The 14,637-nt window shown below is 38.5% G+C and overlaps 1 protein-coding gene across 2 annotated transcripts in view; it reads right to left on the reverse strand.

Annotated features, from left to right (window-relative positions):
- The window catches only part of SPATS2 (spermatogenesis associated serine rich 2), a 98,058-nt gene that overhangs the window by 25,568 nt on the left and 57,853 nt on the right, over positions 1-14,637 (reverse strand). For both annotated transcript variants that reach the window (XM_054719105.1, XM_054719106.1), the window contains exons 4-8: positions 13,566-13,674; positions 12,619-12,668; positions 9,282-9,543; positions 8,018-8,185; positions 5,160-5,295 (exon numbers count right to left, since the gene is read on the reverse strand). In XM_054719105.1, coding sequence (XP_054575080.1) covers positions 5,160-5,295; positions 8,018-8,185; positions 9,282-9,543; positions 12,619-12,668; positions 13,566-13,674 — 725 coding nt within the window. The remainder of the gene's footprint in view (positions 1-5,159; positions 5,296-8,017; positions 8,186-9,281; positions 9,544-12,618; positions 12,669-13,565; positions 13,675-14,637) is intronic.

Here is a 14,637-nt window from a genome sequence, read left to right on the forward strand (position 1 = left end):
CGGAGCGGAGGCGGGGCCGGGGGCGAAAGGAAACGCGGGCGGGCTGGAGGAGAATGCGGGGCGGGCAGCAAGGGCGGAGCGGAGGCGGGGCCGGGGGCAAAGGGAAACGCGGGCGGGCTGGAGGAGAAGGCGGGGTGGGCGACAAGGGCGGGGCGGAGGCGGGGCCGGGGGCGAAGGGAAACGCGGGCGGGCTGGAGGAGAAGGCGAGGCGGGCGACAAGGGAGGAACAGAGGTGGGGTAGAGTGCAGCAGGAAATCCTATTGCAGGATTTTTCCTGCAACGGGAACGCTAGTATCTGATAATATGATTAAACACGTTTGGTGAAATGTAATTTTCATGTTTTTAGTTATTTTCAGAAATGATTAAAGAGTTAAATTTTTAAATCAAAGAACACTGAACCCGGGAGCTTCTTTGACTTAGTGGATAGAGCATCAGCCTGCAGACTGAAGGGTCCCAGGTTCAATTCCAGTCAAGGGCACATGCCCGGGTTGTGGGCTGGATTCTCAGTAGGGGGCATGCAGGAAGCAGCCGATCAGTGATTCTCTCTCATCACTGATGTTTCCATCTCTCTCTCCTTCTCCCTTCCTCTCTGAAATCAATAAAAATATATTTTTTTAAAAAAGAAAGAAAGAACAGAGAGCAATGGAGCTAAGTACTAGTAGAAATAAGGTATCAATGTGCTAAACATCAAAAACTGAAATAATGTAAAACAACAGAATGATATATACATATTTAATAACACATTAGCCCATTCCTTTATTTCTATGCTTTCTGAGACATTTTTTAAGTACTCAGACATTTTTGAAGTTCATAAAATGATTCCAGCATCTCCACCTAGACTGTAAGTTTAAGGATCTAAAAGCCTTTGGTAATACTGCTAGTCACTTAATATAAGAAGAAAAGAGCCCTAGCCGGTTTGGCTCAGTGGATAGAGTGTCGGCCTGTGGACCAAAGGGTCCTGGGTTCAATTCTGGTCAAGAGCACATAGCCGGGTTGTGGGCTCGATCCCCAAGTAGGGGGCAGCCAATCAATGATCCTCTCTCATCATTGATGTTTCTATCTCTCTCTCATTTGCCCTTCCTCTCTGAAATCAATAAAAATATATATTTAAAATTTTTTTTAATGTAAGAAGAAAAGAGAAGCTCAAATAAAACTAACTTTTCTAAGGTCAATGAGGAATCAGCTAGGACATTTTCACAATCTTAAGCACAGACTTACATTGACTTTATGTATAACCTCAAATTTCTTGACAGTCTTTTTCTTTTACCTGTTTTTCTCCTTTTGTAAGTACCTTTTGATGTCAATAAAATAGAAATTTTTATTTAAAAGGCAAGCAGAGTATTGTATCCTGTTTGTATTTTTCAACAACACATATGACAACCGTCTAAAGTAGTTTATACTAGTACAGTGGTCGGCAAACTGATTAGTCAACAGAGCCAAATATCAACAGTACAACAATCGAAATTTCTTTTGAGAGCCAAATTTTTTAAACTTAAACTTCTTCTAATGCCACTTCTTCAAAATAGACTCGCCCAGGCCGTGGTATTTTGTGGAAGAGCCACACTCAAGGGGCCAAAGAGCCGCATGTGGCTCGCGGGCCGTAGTTTGCCGACCACGGTAATAGTATATTCCAGCTTCATGTTCCACTCCATATCCTGCTCCTTAATAGCCTTAAACTCAAGTCAACTAATAGTTCCAACAATGTCAGACAAATTTTACTAATAATAAAAGTAAACTTAAGTCCAGAGATGTTTATTAATGAATCAACAATACAACCAGATTTTTAAGTGTTATGCTAGAGCTTTTGATTTTACCTTCCCACAGGTATGTCTCAGCTTTCATTTGGCCTCAAAATGAAAGCAGTTATCTGTATAATTCCCCTAGTGCCCCATCAAGGGTAATGTAATCTTACTGTTGAAAATTTGTTAGAATCCTTTTCTTTTCTTTTCTTTTCTTTTACAATATAACCAACACTAAAAATGGCTTCCTAAGTGACATTAATTCCAAGCTCTGGTTCAGTGCCAAATGGAGTTAGCTCACCTGCCAATTATGTCTTGAAGTAACAACTACATGGGACACTGAAATAAGGTAGTTTAAAAACGCAATCAGCCAGAGAGAAGGGTTTTATATCAGCAGGAAGGGGCAGGTAATCTCTTTCCTCAAGGTAAATTGACCTGGCTGCTATGTCTGCTAATCAATCCTAAATACACAGTTCCCAGGCAGGAAACCATTTCGTTTGTCATTTACTGAAGGAGGCTCCCCCTTGGCTGGGTTCCAAGTCAACAGGAACTCACAAATCTCTCTCCCAGAACTGTGTTTCCTGCTTTAGGCTGGTTCTGAATGGAATCAGATCCTGTGGCTAAGTAACCAATAAGCTAAGCAATCATGGAGACCAGAGGATTATCAAGGCAAAGTTGTGATGACCTACTTTTAGCACTTTATTCTTTTCCAAATGAGCCAACAATATCTGATATGATCATAATCCAGGGCAAAGGGCATAATGCTTCCTTGAAGAGGTGCAGAAAGAGAAGAAATCAGTTACTTAGAAAAATTTCCAGGAGTTAGAACTTAATTTAAGTGAGTTTGGGATAATTAGTTGGACTTAGTTAAGTACAAAGATATAGAAGAGCATATTACATCTTAGGCTGGGGAAGTGGAGAGGAAGTGTGAATGTTAAGTTTTTGAAACAACAGGTAATCAGGCTGGAGCAAAAATGTTTGTAAGAAAAACAGAAGATAGGACATTAAGTTTCTAGCTATAAAGCCTGAAAGGGGAAACTTGGGATTTAGGACAAAGCATGGATAGACAAGTAAATGACTTACCTATCCTAGAAGTACTTTTTGGTTATAATGGTTGAATAAAGCATTCTAAAATCTACAGATGGTAAACACAGGGGTCAGGAACTTTTTGGAGGTTATATTCTACATCTTTGTTAATTCACTCCTCTTCAATCCCAGAGAACAGGAGGACTGAAGCTACCCATACTCCCTCTATTTCTGGTCTGCTGTGGCATAACGTAACCAGACTAAGTTTGTACATAGAGACACAGTTGAACATGACCTAAGGGAACATGACAGGCAAGAAAACAGATGGCTGGGAGAAAGAATGGCATAGGTTCTCTCTATTCATGAATACTTCTTCTAATTTTTCAGAAATCCAAGCAAGTTTTACAAATAAGCAGAGCAGACAGTCCTCTATCTCAAAATGTCTATATAGGTGCTTTCTTCCCATCGTTTTACTTAATTTGCTCTTTAAGTCCTTTCTAATTTCAAAAAAGTCCCTTATAAAATGCAAATGCTTCCCAAAAAGGAATTATGGTTCAGATATCAATAAACACTAATACCAAATAATTAAAACAGCATTAGTATTCTAGAAAACATTAGAATATATTTCTCGTCCCAAAAGATTCTATGATCAAATACATGTGAGGTAGTACACCTCCCTCTTGAAGATCACAATGCACATGAACATTTTAAAGGCACTAGAAGTGCAGTAGTAAAATTTTTGTTAAAAGTATTTTCAAACTTATTTAACTACCAAACTATATTTCCCCTACAGAGTACATATTAATATACTAGAGGCCCAATGCATGATTGAATCATGCACGTGTAGGGTCCCCTACACGCTTTCGATCATGGGGGAGCTGGGTGCCTGTCCGCTGGTGCACCAGGCGGCGGAGGCTTCTGAAAGGCCTGCTGCCTGAGCGGACAGGCACCCAGCTCCCCCGCTTTTGATGGTCCGCGAGGCGGCGGGACGTGAGCTCGCTGCCCCAGAGGCCCCTTCTGTGCCGCAGCACAGCCATGGCGCAGACGCTGAGCTCACGCCGCTGCTGGCGACGCAGCTCAGCGTCCCGCCGGCCCAATCAGCTATCCCGGCCACCCCGAGTCCCGCCCCCCCGTGCCTCCTGGCCAATCGTGAGCATAGCGAAGGTAGGTCAATTTGCATATTTGTCTATTATTAGGTAGGACTAGAGGCCTGGTGCACGAAATTCGTGCACGGGGGTGTGGGGGGGAGTGTTGTCCCTCAGCCCAGCCTGCACCCTCTCCAATCTGGAACCCCTCGAGGGATGTCCGACTGCCCGTTTAGGCCTGATCCCAGTAGGATCGGGCCTAAATGGGCAGTCGGACATCCTTCTCACAATCCAGGACTGCTGGTTCCCAACTGCTTGCCTGCCTGCCTTCCTGATTGCCCCTAACCACTTCTGCCTGCCAGCCTGATCACCCCCTAACCACTCCCCTGCCAGCCTGACTGATGCCTAACTGCTCCCCTGCCAGCCTGATTGCCCCTAACTGCCCTCCCCTGCAGGCCTGGGTCCCGTGCAACTGCCCTTCCCTGCAGGCGTGGTCATCCCCAACTTCCCTCCTCTGCTGGCCTGGTCACCCCTAACTGCCCTCCCCTACAGGCTTGATCGCCCCCAACTGCCCTCCCTTGCAGGCCTGGTCCCTCCCAACTGCCCTCCCCTGTTGGCCTGATCGCCCACAACTGTCCTCCCTTGCAGGTCTGGTCCCTCTCAACTGCCCACCCCTGCTGGCCATCTTGTGTCCACATGGGGGCAGTCATCTTTGACCACATGGGGGCAGCCATCTTGTGTGTTGGAGTGATGGTCAATTTGCATATTACTATTTTAATAGATAGGCTTTTAAGATATGAGTATCTTATCCTGTGCTCCCTGCACCTAGTCTTCAACTCCTGCAGATATGAGTATCTTTAAGACACAGTTTAAAAAATACAAAATTAAAACAAATCAATGACTCATAACAGAGCAAAAATTAGAATGGGATGTGTTACAAAGGATGAAAGGAGGTAGGAAAACAAAGACAGATTTCTCCTTTATAATTTTATTCACAAATATCATGTCATTGATTACAGATCCCTAAAGTGAGAATGCATGATCTACTCTATAATTATTTGCTCTTTTCCAAACAATATGAACTTCAGGCCCATATCTAGAGCATTATGAGTTCTTTGTCCCACTCATTCACACACTATCACCAAAAGCAACAGAACAAAGCAGAAAGCTTAATCTATCATAGGATTTTAACGTCTCTCCCACTATGTAAAGTAGTTAGTAGTCAGGAATTAAATAATTTGATGAATGATTGACCATCTTTACAAATAATCATTTTTGTGCTACTGATATCAAATGTAAGTTAACTTACCAGCTCTGCAATTCAGCAAAAGCTTGTTTCATTTTCTTAATGGAAGCATCCATCTCTTCTTTAACTACAACTCGATATCGTCCAAGAGACACTGTGCAGCGCTGGAGGTCTTTCACAGATTTTTCAATATTGGAACCTTGGGGAAAAAGTCCCAAAAATTAATCTTTAAAAGTATAGGTAACTTGAAACATGGATCTGAACACCTAAACATGTAAAGTAACAAATGTGTGGACTAGGGAAGTTTCCCAAAGGCCACCCTCTTTAATAAGAAAACTAATGCTTTCACAGATTAAAAAATAAATAAATAAATAAGCCCTAGCTGGTTTGGCTCAGTGGATAGAGCATCGGCCTGTGGAGTAAAGGGTCCCGTGTTTGATTCCAGTCCAGGGCACATGCCCGGGCTGTGGGCTTGATCCCCAAATAGGGACATGCAGGAGGCAGCCGATCAATGATTTTCTCTCATCATTGAGAGACCTTCTCTCTCTCTCTCTCCCCGTCTCCCTTCCTCTCTGAAATCAATGAAAATATAAAAAAATAAATAAATAAATAATAATAAGTATCCTGACCAAGAAGAAGTAATAGGACTTTAAATTTACCCTCCTATCTTACACAAAACACACACACACAAACACAATCTGAATCAATGGTTTTCAGACAGTGGACAATAGGCAGTACTTTTTCCCTGAGAAAATAGAAATAAAAGAAGTGAGGTCTATGATTGGTCCAAGAAAAGTTTTCAGGCTGTAATGCAAGGAGCAGAACTGGAAGTCTCCCTGACTTGAGGGGACAGAGTTGAGAATTCAGGGAGGTCAAGGTTAGAATTCTCAGGGCAGTACTGGAGAGGAGAGAGCTACACAAAGATGAGAGAATTGTACAGAGACCTACAGAGGATTCTGAATGCATGAGTGTGAGGAAACCATCCAAGACAGGGAAAAGAACTGCTGGAAAGGAGCAGGTGGAACAATCCCCAGAGCACACCCAGGCCATGAATAGTTCATTTTCATACCAGCCAGAGTGAGGTACAAGGTACAGCACTTGGAAGTGCTTAGTAATAATGCAAAATTACCTCTAGAATAAAGGCTGCTCCAATATAACCTAACAAAGCTTAAAAGCAAGTCTCAAACTGTTTCCAAATAATAGTCCCAGAACAAATCACAAGAAGATTTTAAAAAATACAAAAATATCCAGTAATAACAAAGCAAAATTCATAACGTCTGGCATTCAAAAATAATTACTAGCCCGGGTGGTGTGACTCAATGGTTAAGCATCGACCTATGAACCAGGAGGTCATAGCACATGCCTGGGTTGATGGCTTGATCCCCAGTAGGGAGTGTGCAGGAAGCAATCGATCAATGATTCCCACTTCCTTTCCCTCTCCCTTCTACCCTGAAATCAATAAAAATATGGTATATATATTTTTTAAATTACTAGAAAGCCCAAGCCAGGTGGCTCAGTTGTTTGGAGCCTTGTCCCATACACCAAAAAAGATTGTGGCTTCAATCCCCGTTTGGGATGTGTACATTGGAGACAACCAATTGATGTTTCTCTCTCATTTATATGTTTCTCTCTGAAATCAATAAAAGTACATTTTAAAAAATAAGATAAAATATTTTACGTACTCAGCACAATTTTAGCCAGTTTCTAAAGTTCTATTAACCATTCTATACTCACCAATGTCAAAGTTATATATACAATTGATAGTTGGCATCACAGATCTTAGAAGTTAATAATGTGTCCAGATATAGATTAATTTTTTTATTTCAATTCTTCCTATCAATTTGATTTCTTTTAAAATCTACCTAAAAGCTTTCAAGCCTTGTGCCTTTATTTTGTTTAACTGAATATTCTCAGACTTGCTTTTCTGCACCAAGCTGACGGTTATGTTAGAAAGATGAAAAAGGAGAACTTCACTGATTAAATTTAGCTCATGTGGAATAAATAATTCAGTAAAGAGCTACAGGTTACAAGTGTCTTTCACATTTCTGTTTCATTTGTTTAGTGGAGTGGACCACCACGTGTGTATGCATGATACTCACAAGGGCTATTATCTCCATCTGTTTAATTAACTGATTATTTAAATGACTATTATAGTTAAATTTAAAAAAGCAAAAAGCTACCACTAGTCAATACTAAGTATTTAAGAGAAAATGACCTTGTTTAAAACTAGAGTCTGGCAGGTTTTAATATGAGCATGAAGTTGTGAAGAGAAATAAAAATATTTATTTCAAATATGTCAGAGCCAGGAGATAAAAATGAAGAAAACAAGATAAAAATGTAGCAGTAAAACAAGTAAAAGAAATATATTAATGGTAGCATAAAAGTCATCCTTGCAGTAGAGTTTGATTTTCATTCACACAAAAAAAATCTCCACTATTGTAACAAGGCTGTATAGCATCTGAGCTACTATTAGACTCCAACTGTTTACACAGAGTCAAGTAAGAATTGGATAGTCACCACCTGGAAAAGGAATACCTACAGAACCTTCTCAGACCTTATCTATGGGAACAAAGAGGTAACTTGCCCTCCTTAGCCAAAAACACAGATTTTTTTTTCCTCTCTGAAAGGTAGGCTAAGCCCTGGCTGGTTTGGCTCAATGGATAGAGCGTCGGCCTGAGGACTGAAGGGTCCCAGGTTCGATTCCGGCCAAGGGCACATGCCTCGTTGGGGGCTCGATCCCCAATAGGGACATGCAGGAGGCAGCCGATCAATGATTCTCTCTCATCATTGATGTTTCTATCTCTCTCTCCCTCTCCCTTCCTCTCTAAAATCAATAAAATATATTTTAAATAAATAAATAAATAAATAAATAAATAAATAAATAAATAAATAAATAAAAGGTAGGCTAAGCCCCTATTTACCTAGCTTTTTGTTTGTGGAGGAGAGTGGAACATCTTCCATGCCCAGATTTGAAAACTGCGGTCTTGAGAGAGATTTGATAGCATTCCTGTTTTGTTGAGAATTCTGAGTAGGGTGCATAGTCAAAGACTTGGACTCAAAATCAAAGACACCATTTTCCAGCATGGATCCTGTCAAAGAAACAGTGTTTTTTAGACAAGACTTAAGAATAAATCAATCAAGCAGTCTTAAGTGTACACAAAGAAAAAAGGTAAAAAATATTTTAGGCAAAACTATATTTCTTTTTATCTCTCTCCCCAAAAATGATTTTTCTTAAATGGCTGTGAACAAAATCAAGCCAAATCAGCTGAATGAGGCTCTCTGGCTTAGCTCCAGGCAGTATCCTGAATGAAGAAGAAAAGAAGTCTGTGCTAACTCATCTCTAGATAGACTAGCTTGTTCCTTGTACCTATAGCTTCCTTGTAACTTCTGATAGCTTCTATAAATTATGTTGAGGGAAAAAGAACTTTATACTGTCCTAGGGCATGAAGAGTTTAAAATCTTTAGGGAATAGAAAGGGCAGAGTTAGAAAACAAGAGAGCTAATTCCAAAAAAAAAATGGAGCCACTGACTATCTTTGGTTTGTTTGAGGTCACTTTAGGCATTATATTTTTCTTTGTCTTTTTGTGCTTGTGCAAATAAAAGAACGTAAGAAAGAACAGCATAATTCTTAAACTGCCATTACATTTATAAAGCCAGTGCAACTGAGCAAGGAGAACTGGATTAACAAATAAGTAATTAAAAAAACTACTTTAAGAGATATTCCCAACACTCATCAAAATGGTTAATAAAACAAAGGAAAACATACAAAATATGTAAATTTACAACTAACACTAATCTTAACTCTGTATTAAAAAACAAATGTGAGACTATAAAAACCAACAGTCTACTTCTGGATTTACAGTTATCATATATTTCTCACTGTGTTGGATCTTAGAATAATATCAACATCAATTCATTATAATAATTTTCTTTAATAAGTGAACAATTTAAAAAATCTTAAGGGCATCTTCTGTAGTCGACTGCTTTAAACTGAAATTAAAATGAGACAATGAAAAATAATTACATTTTTCTAGGCCTTTGGTAATTATAAAATGTGACTCTTTCACATGAGCAGTAACAAAAACTAAAAAGTAAGAGACTAACTAGGTTTAATTTGATTGCTTTCTCAACCAGGAAGCCCCTGGCTGAGAATGCAACTTTTCAAAGATCTGTTAATAAACTCACCTGTTCTGTCCAGCATATCTGGCATGGAAGACTCAGGATCCTCCAATTCTCTGGCATCTATTGAAAGTGTCTCCATACCTTCACTGAGTGAGTCCACAGACTCAGTATCATTGATGGCACCATTAACATGGTAACCATTAATATCACCTTTTTCTGGAGAAGGCGTGGACTGCTCCTCTTGAATAGAAACCAATTTACTGGAATCTAGGATACTGTTACTTGCTTCGACTGCAGGTTTTGGTTTGCTTTTCTTCTTTTTGTTCTAATGATTATTAAAGATTTGAAAAAAAGAAAAGGAAGAGAAGACCCCCCCACACACAGAGAGGTAACTCTAGCTACCCAAAGGCAACCAATGTTACCAATTTCTCATATGTTCTTCCAGAAACTGAACACATTTCTGTATATGTGAAATTACTAACTAAAATAACTATGTAAAATACTTTGAATAAACTCAAACACATAAATATAAGAAATTTATGCATAGTAAATCCACCAAAAGCAAAATCAAAAGATAAATTACAAAATGTGAAAAAATATGTGCAACTTATATACAAAGAGTAATATATATTTTGAGCTCTAACAGAAACAAAACTCTATAGTAAAAAATGGTAAAGAGCCGAAACCGGTTTGGCTCAGTGGATAGAGCGTCAGCCTGCAGACTGAAAGGTCTCAGGTTCGATTCCGGTCAAGGGCATGTACCTTGGTTGCGGGCACATCCCCAGTGGGGAGTGTGCAGGAGGCAGCTGGTCGATGTTTCTCTCTCATCGATGTTTCTAGCTCTCTATCTCTCTCCCTTCCTCTCTGTAAAAAACCAATAAAATATATTTTTAAAAAATGGTAAAGGATATAAGTATATGAAATGAAACACAACCTCAGTAATAAGAGACATAAATTAAAACTGCACTGCAGAGGATTCTGGGAAGATGGCAGAGGAGGAAGCATCAGGAATCTGTTGCCCCACCTAGCCTGCCTTAAACAGGCTCAGAACACTTACATTAGCCTACAGTTGAGCAAAATCATCTAACAGTGAATACAATGTAGAGTATCTATGGGTTGTTTACACTCATTATCAGGTGGCTGACTGGGAGCTGCAGCTGTCCAGCATCATGAGTAAGTGTCACACTACATATTGCTAGCCTGGGAAAAGATAAAAATTCAAAGTATGGTTTCTACTGAATACTACCGCTTTCCCACCATTGCAAAGTCAAAAGTTCATAAGTCAAACCATTCTAAGTTGGGGTCCGTCTGTACAACATACTGTCCTAGGGCATGAAGAGTTTTGATAGGATGCAGTGAAAGCGGTGCCAAGAGAAAATTTATAGTTATAAATGCTTACATTAAAAACAAGAGTCCTAGCTGATTTGGCTCAGGATAGAGCCACAGCCTCCCCGACCGAAGGATCCTGGGTTAGACTCGGGTTAAGGGCATGTACTTTGTCCCCGGCCCAGTAAGGGGCGAGCTCAGAAGGCAACCAATCAATGTGTCTCTGTCACACTGATGTTTCTCTTTGTCTCCCCTCCTCCCTTCCACTCTCTCTAAAAATCAATGGAAAAATATCCTCGGGTGAGGATTAACAAAATAAAGTACTAAAAAAAAAAAAGCAGTCAAATAAATTATATATATTCATATTTGCTCATCTATGCATAAAATATCCTGGAAGATAAACAAGAAATTGATAATACTGTTTATTTCTGGGGTGGGGAACCAAATGGCTGGGGAACAGGGATAGGATAAAGACGTTTCAGTTTATGTATTAATTTCTGTAGCTTTGAATTTGGAGCCACATGAATATATTACCTAGGCAAATAGTCAAATTAAAACAAACAAAAAAAGTCCTTTACCTTTTATTTTGACAAATCACAGCTCTACTACCAATAGTTAATTCTATTCCTAAGGCTGTACTGACATGACTGATTCAGTTTTCCCCCAAACCCTTCTCATGACCCTAACAGGAACACTACTGGAACTCTAGATATAACTTTTTCCTCTTCACAGCTCTCATCTTTTTTTTCTCTTAAATATTTTCTCTCATGTGAACTGAGTAAGTTTTCATATCATTGTCCCATGTATATAATAGCTGTCCCAGTAACTACTCATAGTAATATCCTATTGAACTAATCTCAACAGTTAACTGGACTGGGCTCGGGCATCTGGGACTGCCAAACTGAAGCCATTTTTCTTTCTCTAAATTTTAAGAAATTTATGTGTCTCTAACACATCCTTTTCCAGCTGCAAGCATATGTTACATCACTAAATAACTTACTATTCTGAATCAATAAATTAATAAACTGATGTTTCCAGAGCATACAGAGCTATTTATGTTAGGTGAAAGCAATAAGAAGAAGTTAAGCAAATATTCAAAGTTCTAGGTATGGAGAGCTGCAGGGGAATCTGTAGTAATATTAGGTTCTCCTTGGAAAAAACTCTCAAGGGTCACTCTCAAGCCTGGTTTGGTCAAGACTTCATAGATGTCTTAATGAAGTGATTTAGAGTCATCAAGAAAGCATTTCAAAACTCTAGTACTAACCTGATATAGGAAAAGAATTTTCCAAAGAGCTTTCATAGAGATAACTGATTAAAATCCATACTTCAAGCATTTCCTAAAGAAGCTAGGGCTGTGGGAAGCATTTTGACACCAGCTAGTATCCTTTGGGGAAAGCATTTTGGTTTCAAGTGAACAAGGAGAAGGAAATGAGAACTAGTATGTTAGAAATTAGGCACTAGTATTTATTATTATTACTTTCCTATTTCAGAGATGAGCAAACTAAGGCACATAAGGTTAAACAATTCTCCTAGGTTGCAAAGCCCGTAAGTAGAACAGGATATAAATCCTGTTCTGATCGACTCCACAGCCTAAGTGCCTTTCCCTCTCTAAATTGGAACACCAGACCCCGCTGTATAACTAATAATAGCAAAGACCTCTTTGGGCTTAAAGTCAAAGCTCATAAAAACCAGAGATTACAACACAGTTGTCTGACCTAGGAACCTAAACTATTTTAACTCATCTATGTTAAGAATAATGTTGAAACCATTGGACTAGATCACTTTCTCTAGCGGAGCTCTGCTTTCCTTGACATACTCTCTCGTTTCATTCCTGCATAGTATTAATACATCCTCAGCAACTCCACCATGGCAGTGTCATTGTTCCCTGTCTTAAATCACATGGAGGAGATTGTATGGTACTCTATGTACACAGCTGTATTTCAATGTCACAGAAGACTTTTTTAAACCAGGTGAACTGAAGATGCCTATGTAAATCTTTTCTTTCAAGTATTTTGCAGAGCCTAAATATTTTTATAATATCAACATCATGCTTTTAAATTTCATTCACTTTTACCTTTTTCTTGCCTGTTACTGTCCATTCTTTGAGTACTTCATTGGCACTACCTGTAAGAGAAACCAATCACAGATTTTCTCTCCTAGCACATGCATGGTCAAGAAGGAATAGGTGTCCCTGCATTTTGTAAATGCTAGAGAATTCCTAAAGTTTGTAACAGGAAAGTTAAGGTTCAAGTCTCTGAGCTAATGTAATGAGATAATCATATCATGCTTATTTTTTGCAATACCCGCCCATTTAGATTCCCTTTCTCCATGTAATTTTCTCAGTAAGTTCTTCCAAGAAGAGACTAATGTAGCTTGACCATTTTGAAATTCTTTTATATAACTCAGACCAAATACAAAGATGAGTGGTTTCAGCCCAAGAATGCTATCCCCTCTCCTCCAGAAGATTACACACCACTTTGGCTATGTTCTTTTAGAGAGCTGTACACTACCCTAGACCAGTGGTCGGCAAACTGCGGCTCGCAAGCCACATGCCTCAATCAGATTGAGGACGTTTTTAGCAAAGGCCAGCTTAGGAGTACCCTAATTAAGTTAATAACAATGTACCTACCTATATAGTTTAAGTTTAAAATATTTGGCTCTCAAAAAGTAATTTCAATCGTTGTACTGTTGATATTTGGCTCTGTTGACTGAGTTTGCTGACCACTGCCCTAGACCCAAATGCTAACATTATAAAGAAAACAGATGACAATAAAAAAAAACCGTATAGTATTTCGACCTGTTTATTCTATACTGGCAGAAAAACAGAAACAGGGAGACCTAATCTGATGTACCTATATTCAATGATGAGATATCTTTTTTAAATGGCATGATATGTTATATTATCATGGGGTCTACTATATCATCTATGAAATACCAGGTTTTTTAATGGATGTTATAGAAGTTTGAAGCAACTTCTATTTGAACAAACACAAACTTATTAAAAAACTAAACTAGGATTACCTTCCATAAATGCTTGTACTGTTTTGTCCACACAATTATCAAAGTGCTGCAAAACCAGGATGATTTCATTGTTGCTCTTACTGGGAACTATTGCACGCACTGCATTTATCTGGAAAAGATGACAGGGTCATTAAATTTTAACATCAGTAGGTCAGTTGGCAACTGAGACCTATTACAGAATGACATTTCATTCTTAATAATATGTATCACTCTTTAGCGTCAGTGAGAGTACATACAACCATCTCACTAGGAATGATTAATAGATGAGTGATAAATCACATAAAAATTAATTTCAAAACTTAGAAAAGCAGAACATTTCTAGAAATAGAAGGTATATGCTAGATTTTGCTCAAAGAAAGGGAGGTCTAATTTAGATATCAAGTATTAATTTTAGCATCAACCCTTCCTCATTTTTAGCATACTGTAGAGAAAGGTAGCAAATTTAATGAACCACCACCAATAAGAACTTAGATTTTTATACAGCATTTTTTGAAACATTTTATTTCGTTCATTTAATTGTATAACACTATAAAGATAATTTAAATTACTATAAACTATTTCAGGCATACAAAACATAATGAACACTCACTGTGTGACAGCCAGTTTAATAAAATAAAACAATGTAGTTGAAGCTCCCATGAAGTCCCTCATAAATCCCATTTCCCTCCTCGACACAGAAATTACTACCTTCAACTTTATGTTATTTCAATACATGTTTTTGTACTTTTACAATGCATGTATGTATCCACAGGTAATACATACTATTGTTTTGCATTATGAAAATATTATCATATCATATGTCTATATTCAATTTGCTTTTTTCATATAATACTGTTTTTTGTGTGTGTGTTTTTTCATGTTGATAAATGCATCTCTTAGTTATTTAACTGCTACACAGAATTTCCATTGTATTAATATAATCAATTTATTCATTCTCCGGTTAATAGATACATTGTTTTCAATGTTTGGCTATAATAAAAACTGCTGAACATTCTTAGGCTTATTTGCTGCTGAATCCTCAATGCCTAAAACAATGTCTAGCATATTTTAAGAAAAGAAAAAAAAATCAGGT

The sequence above is a fragment of the Eptesicus fuscus genome, chromosome 7 (genome assembly GCF_027574615.1).
Source record: "Eptesicus fuscus isolate TK198812 chromosome 7, DD_ASM_mEF_20220401, whole genome shotgun sequence".
NCBI lineage: Eukaryota > Metazoa > Chordata > Mammalia > Chiroptera > Vespertilionidae > Eptesicus > Eptesicus fuscus.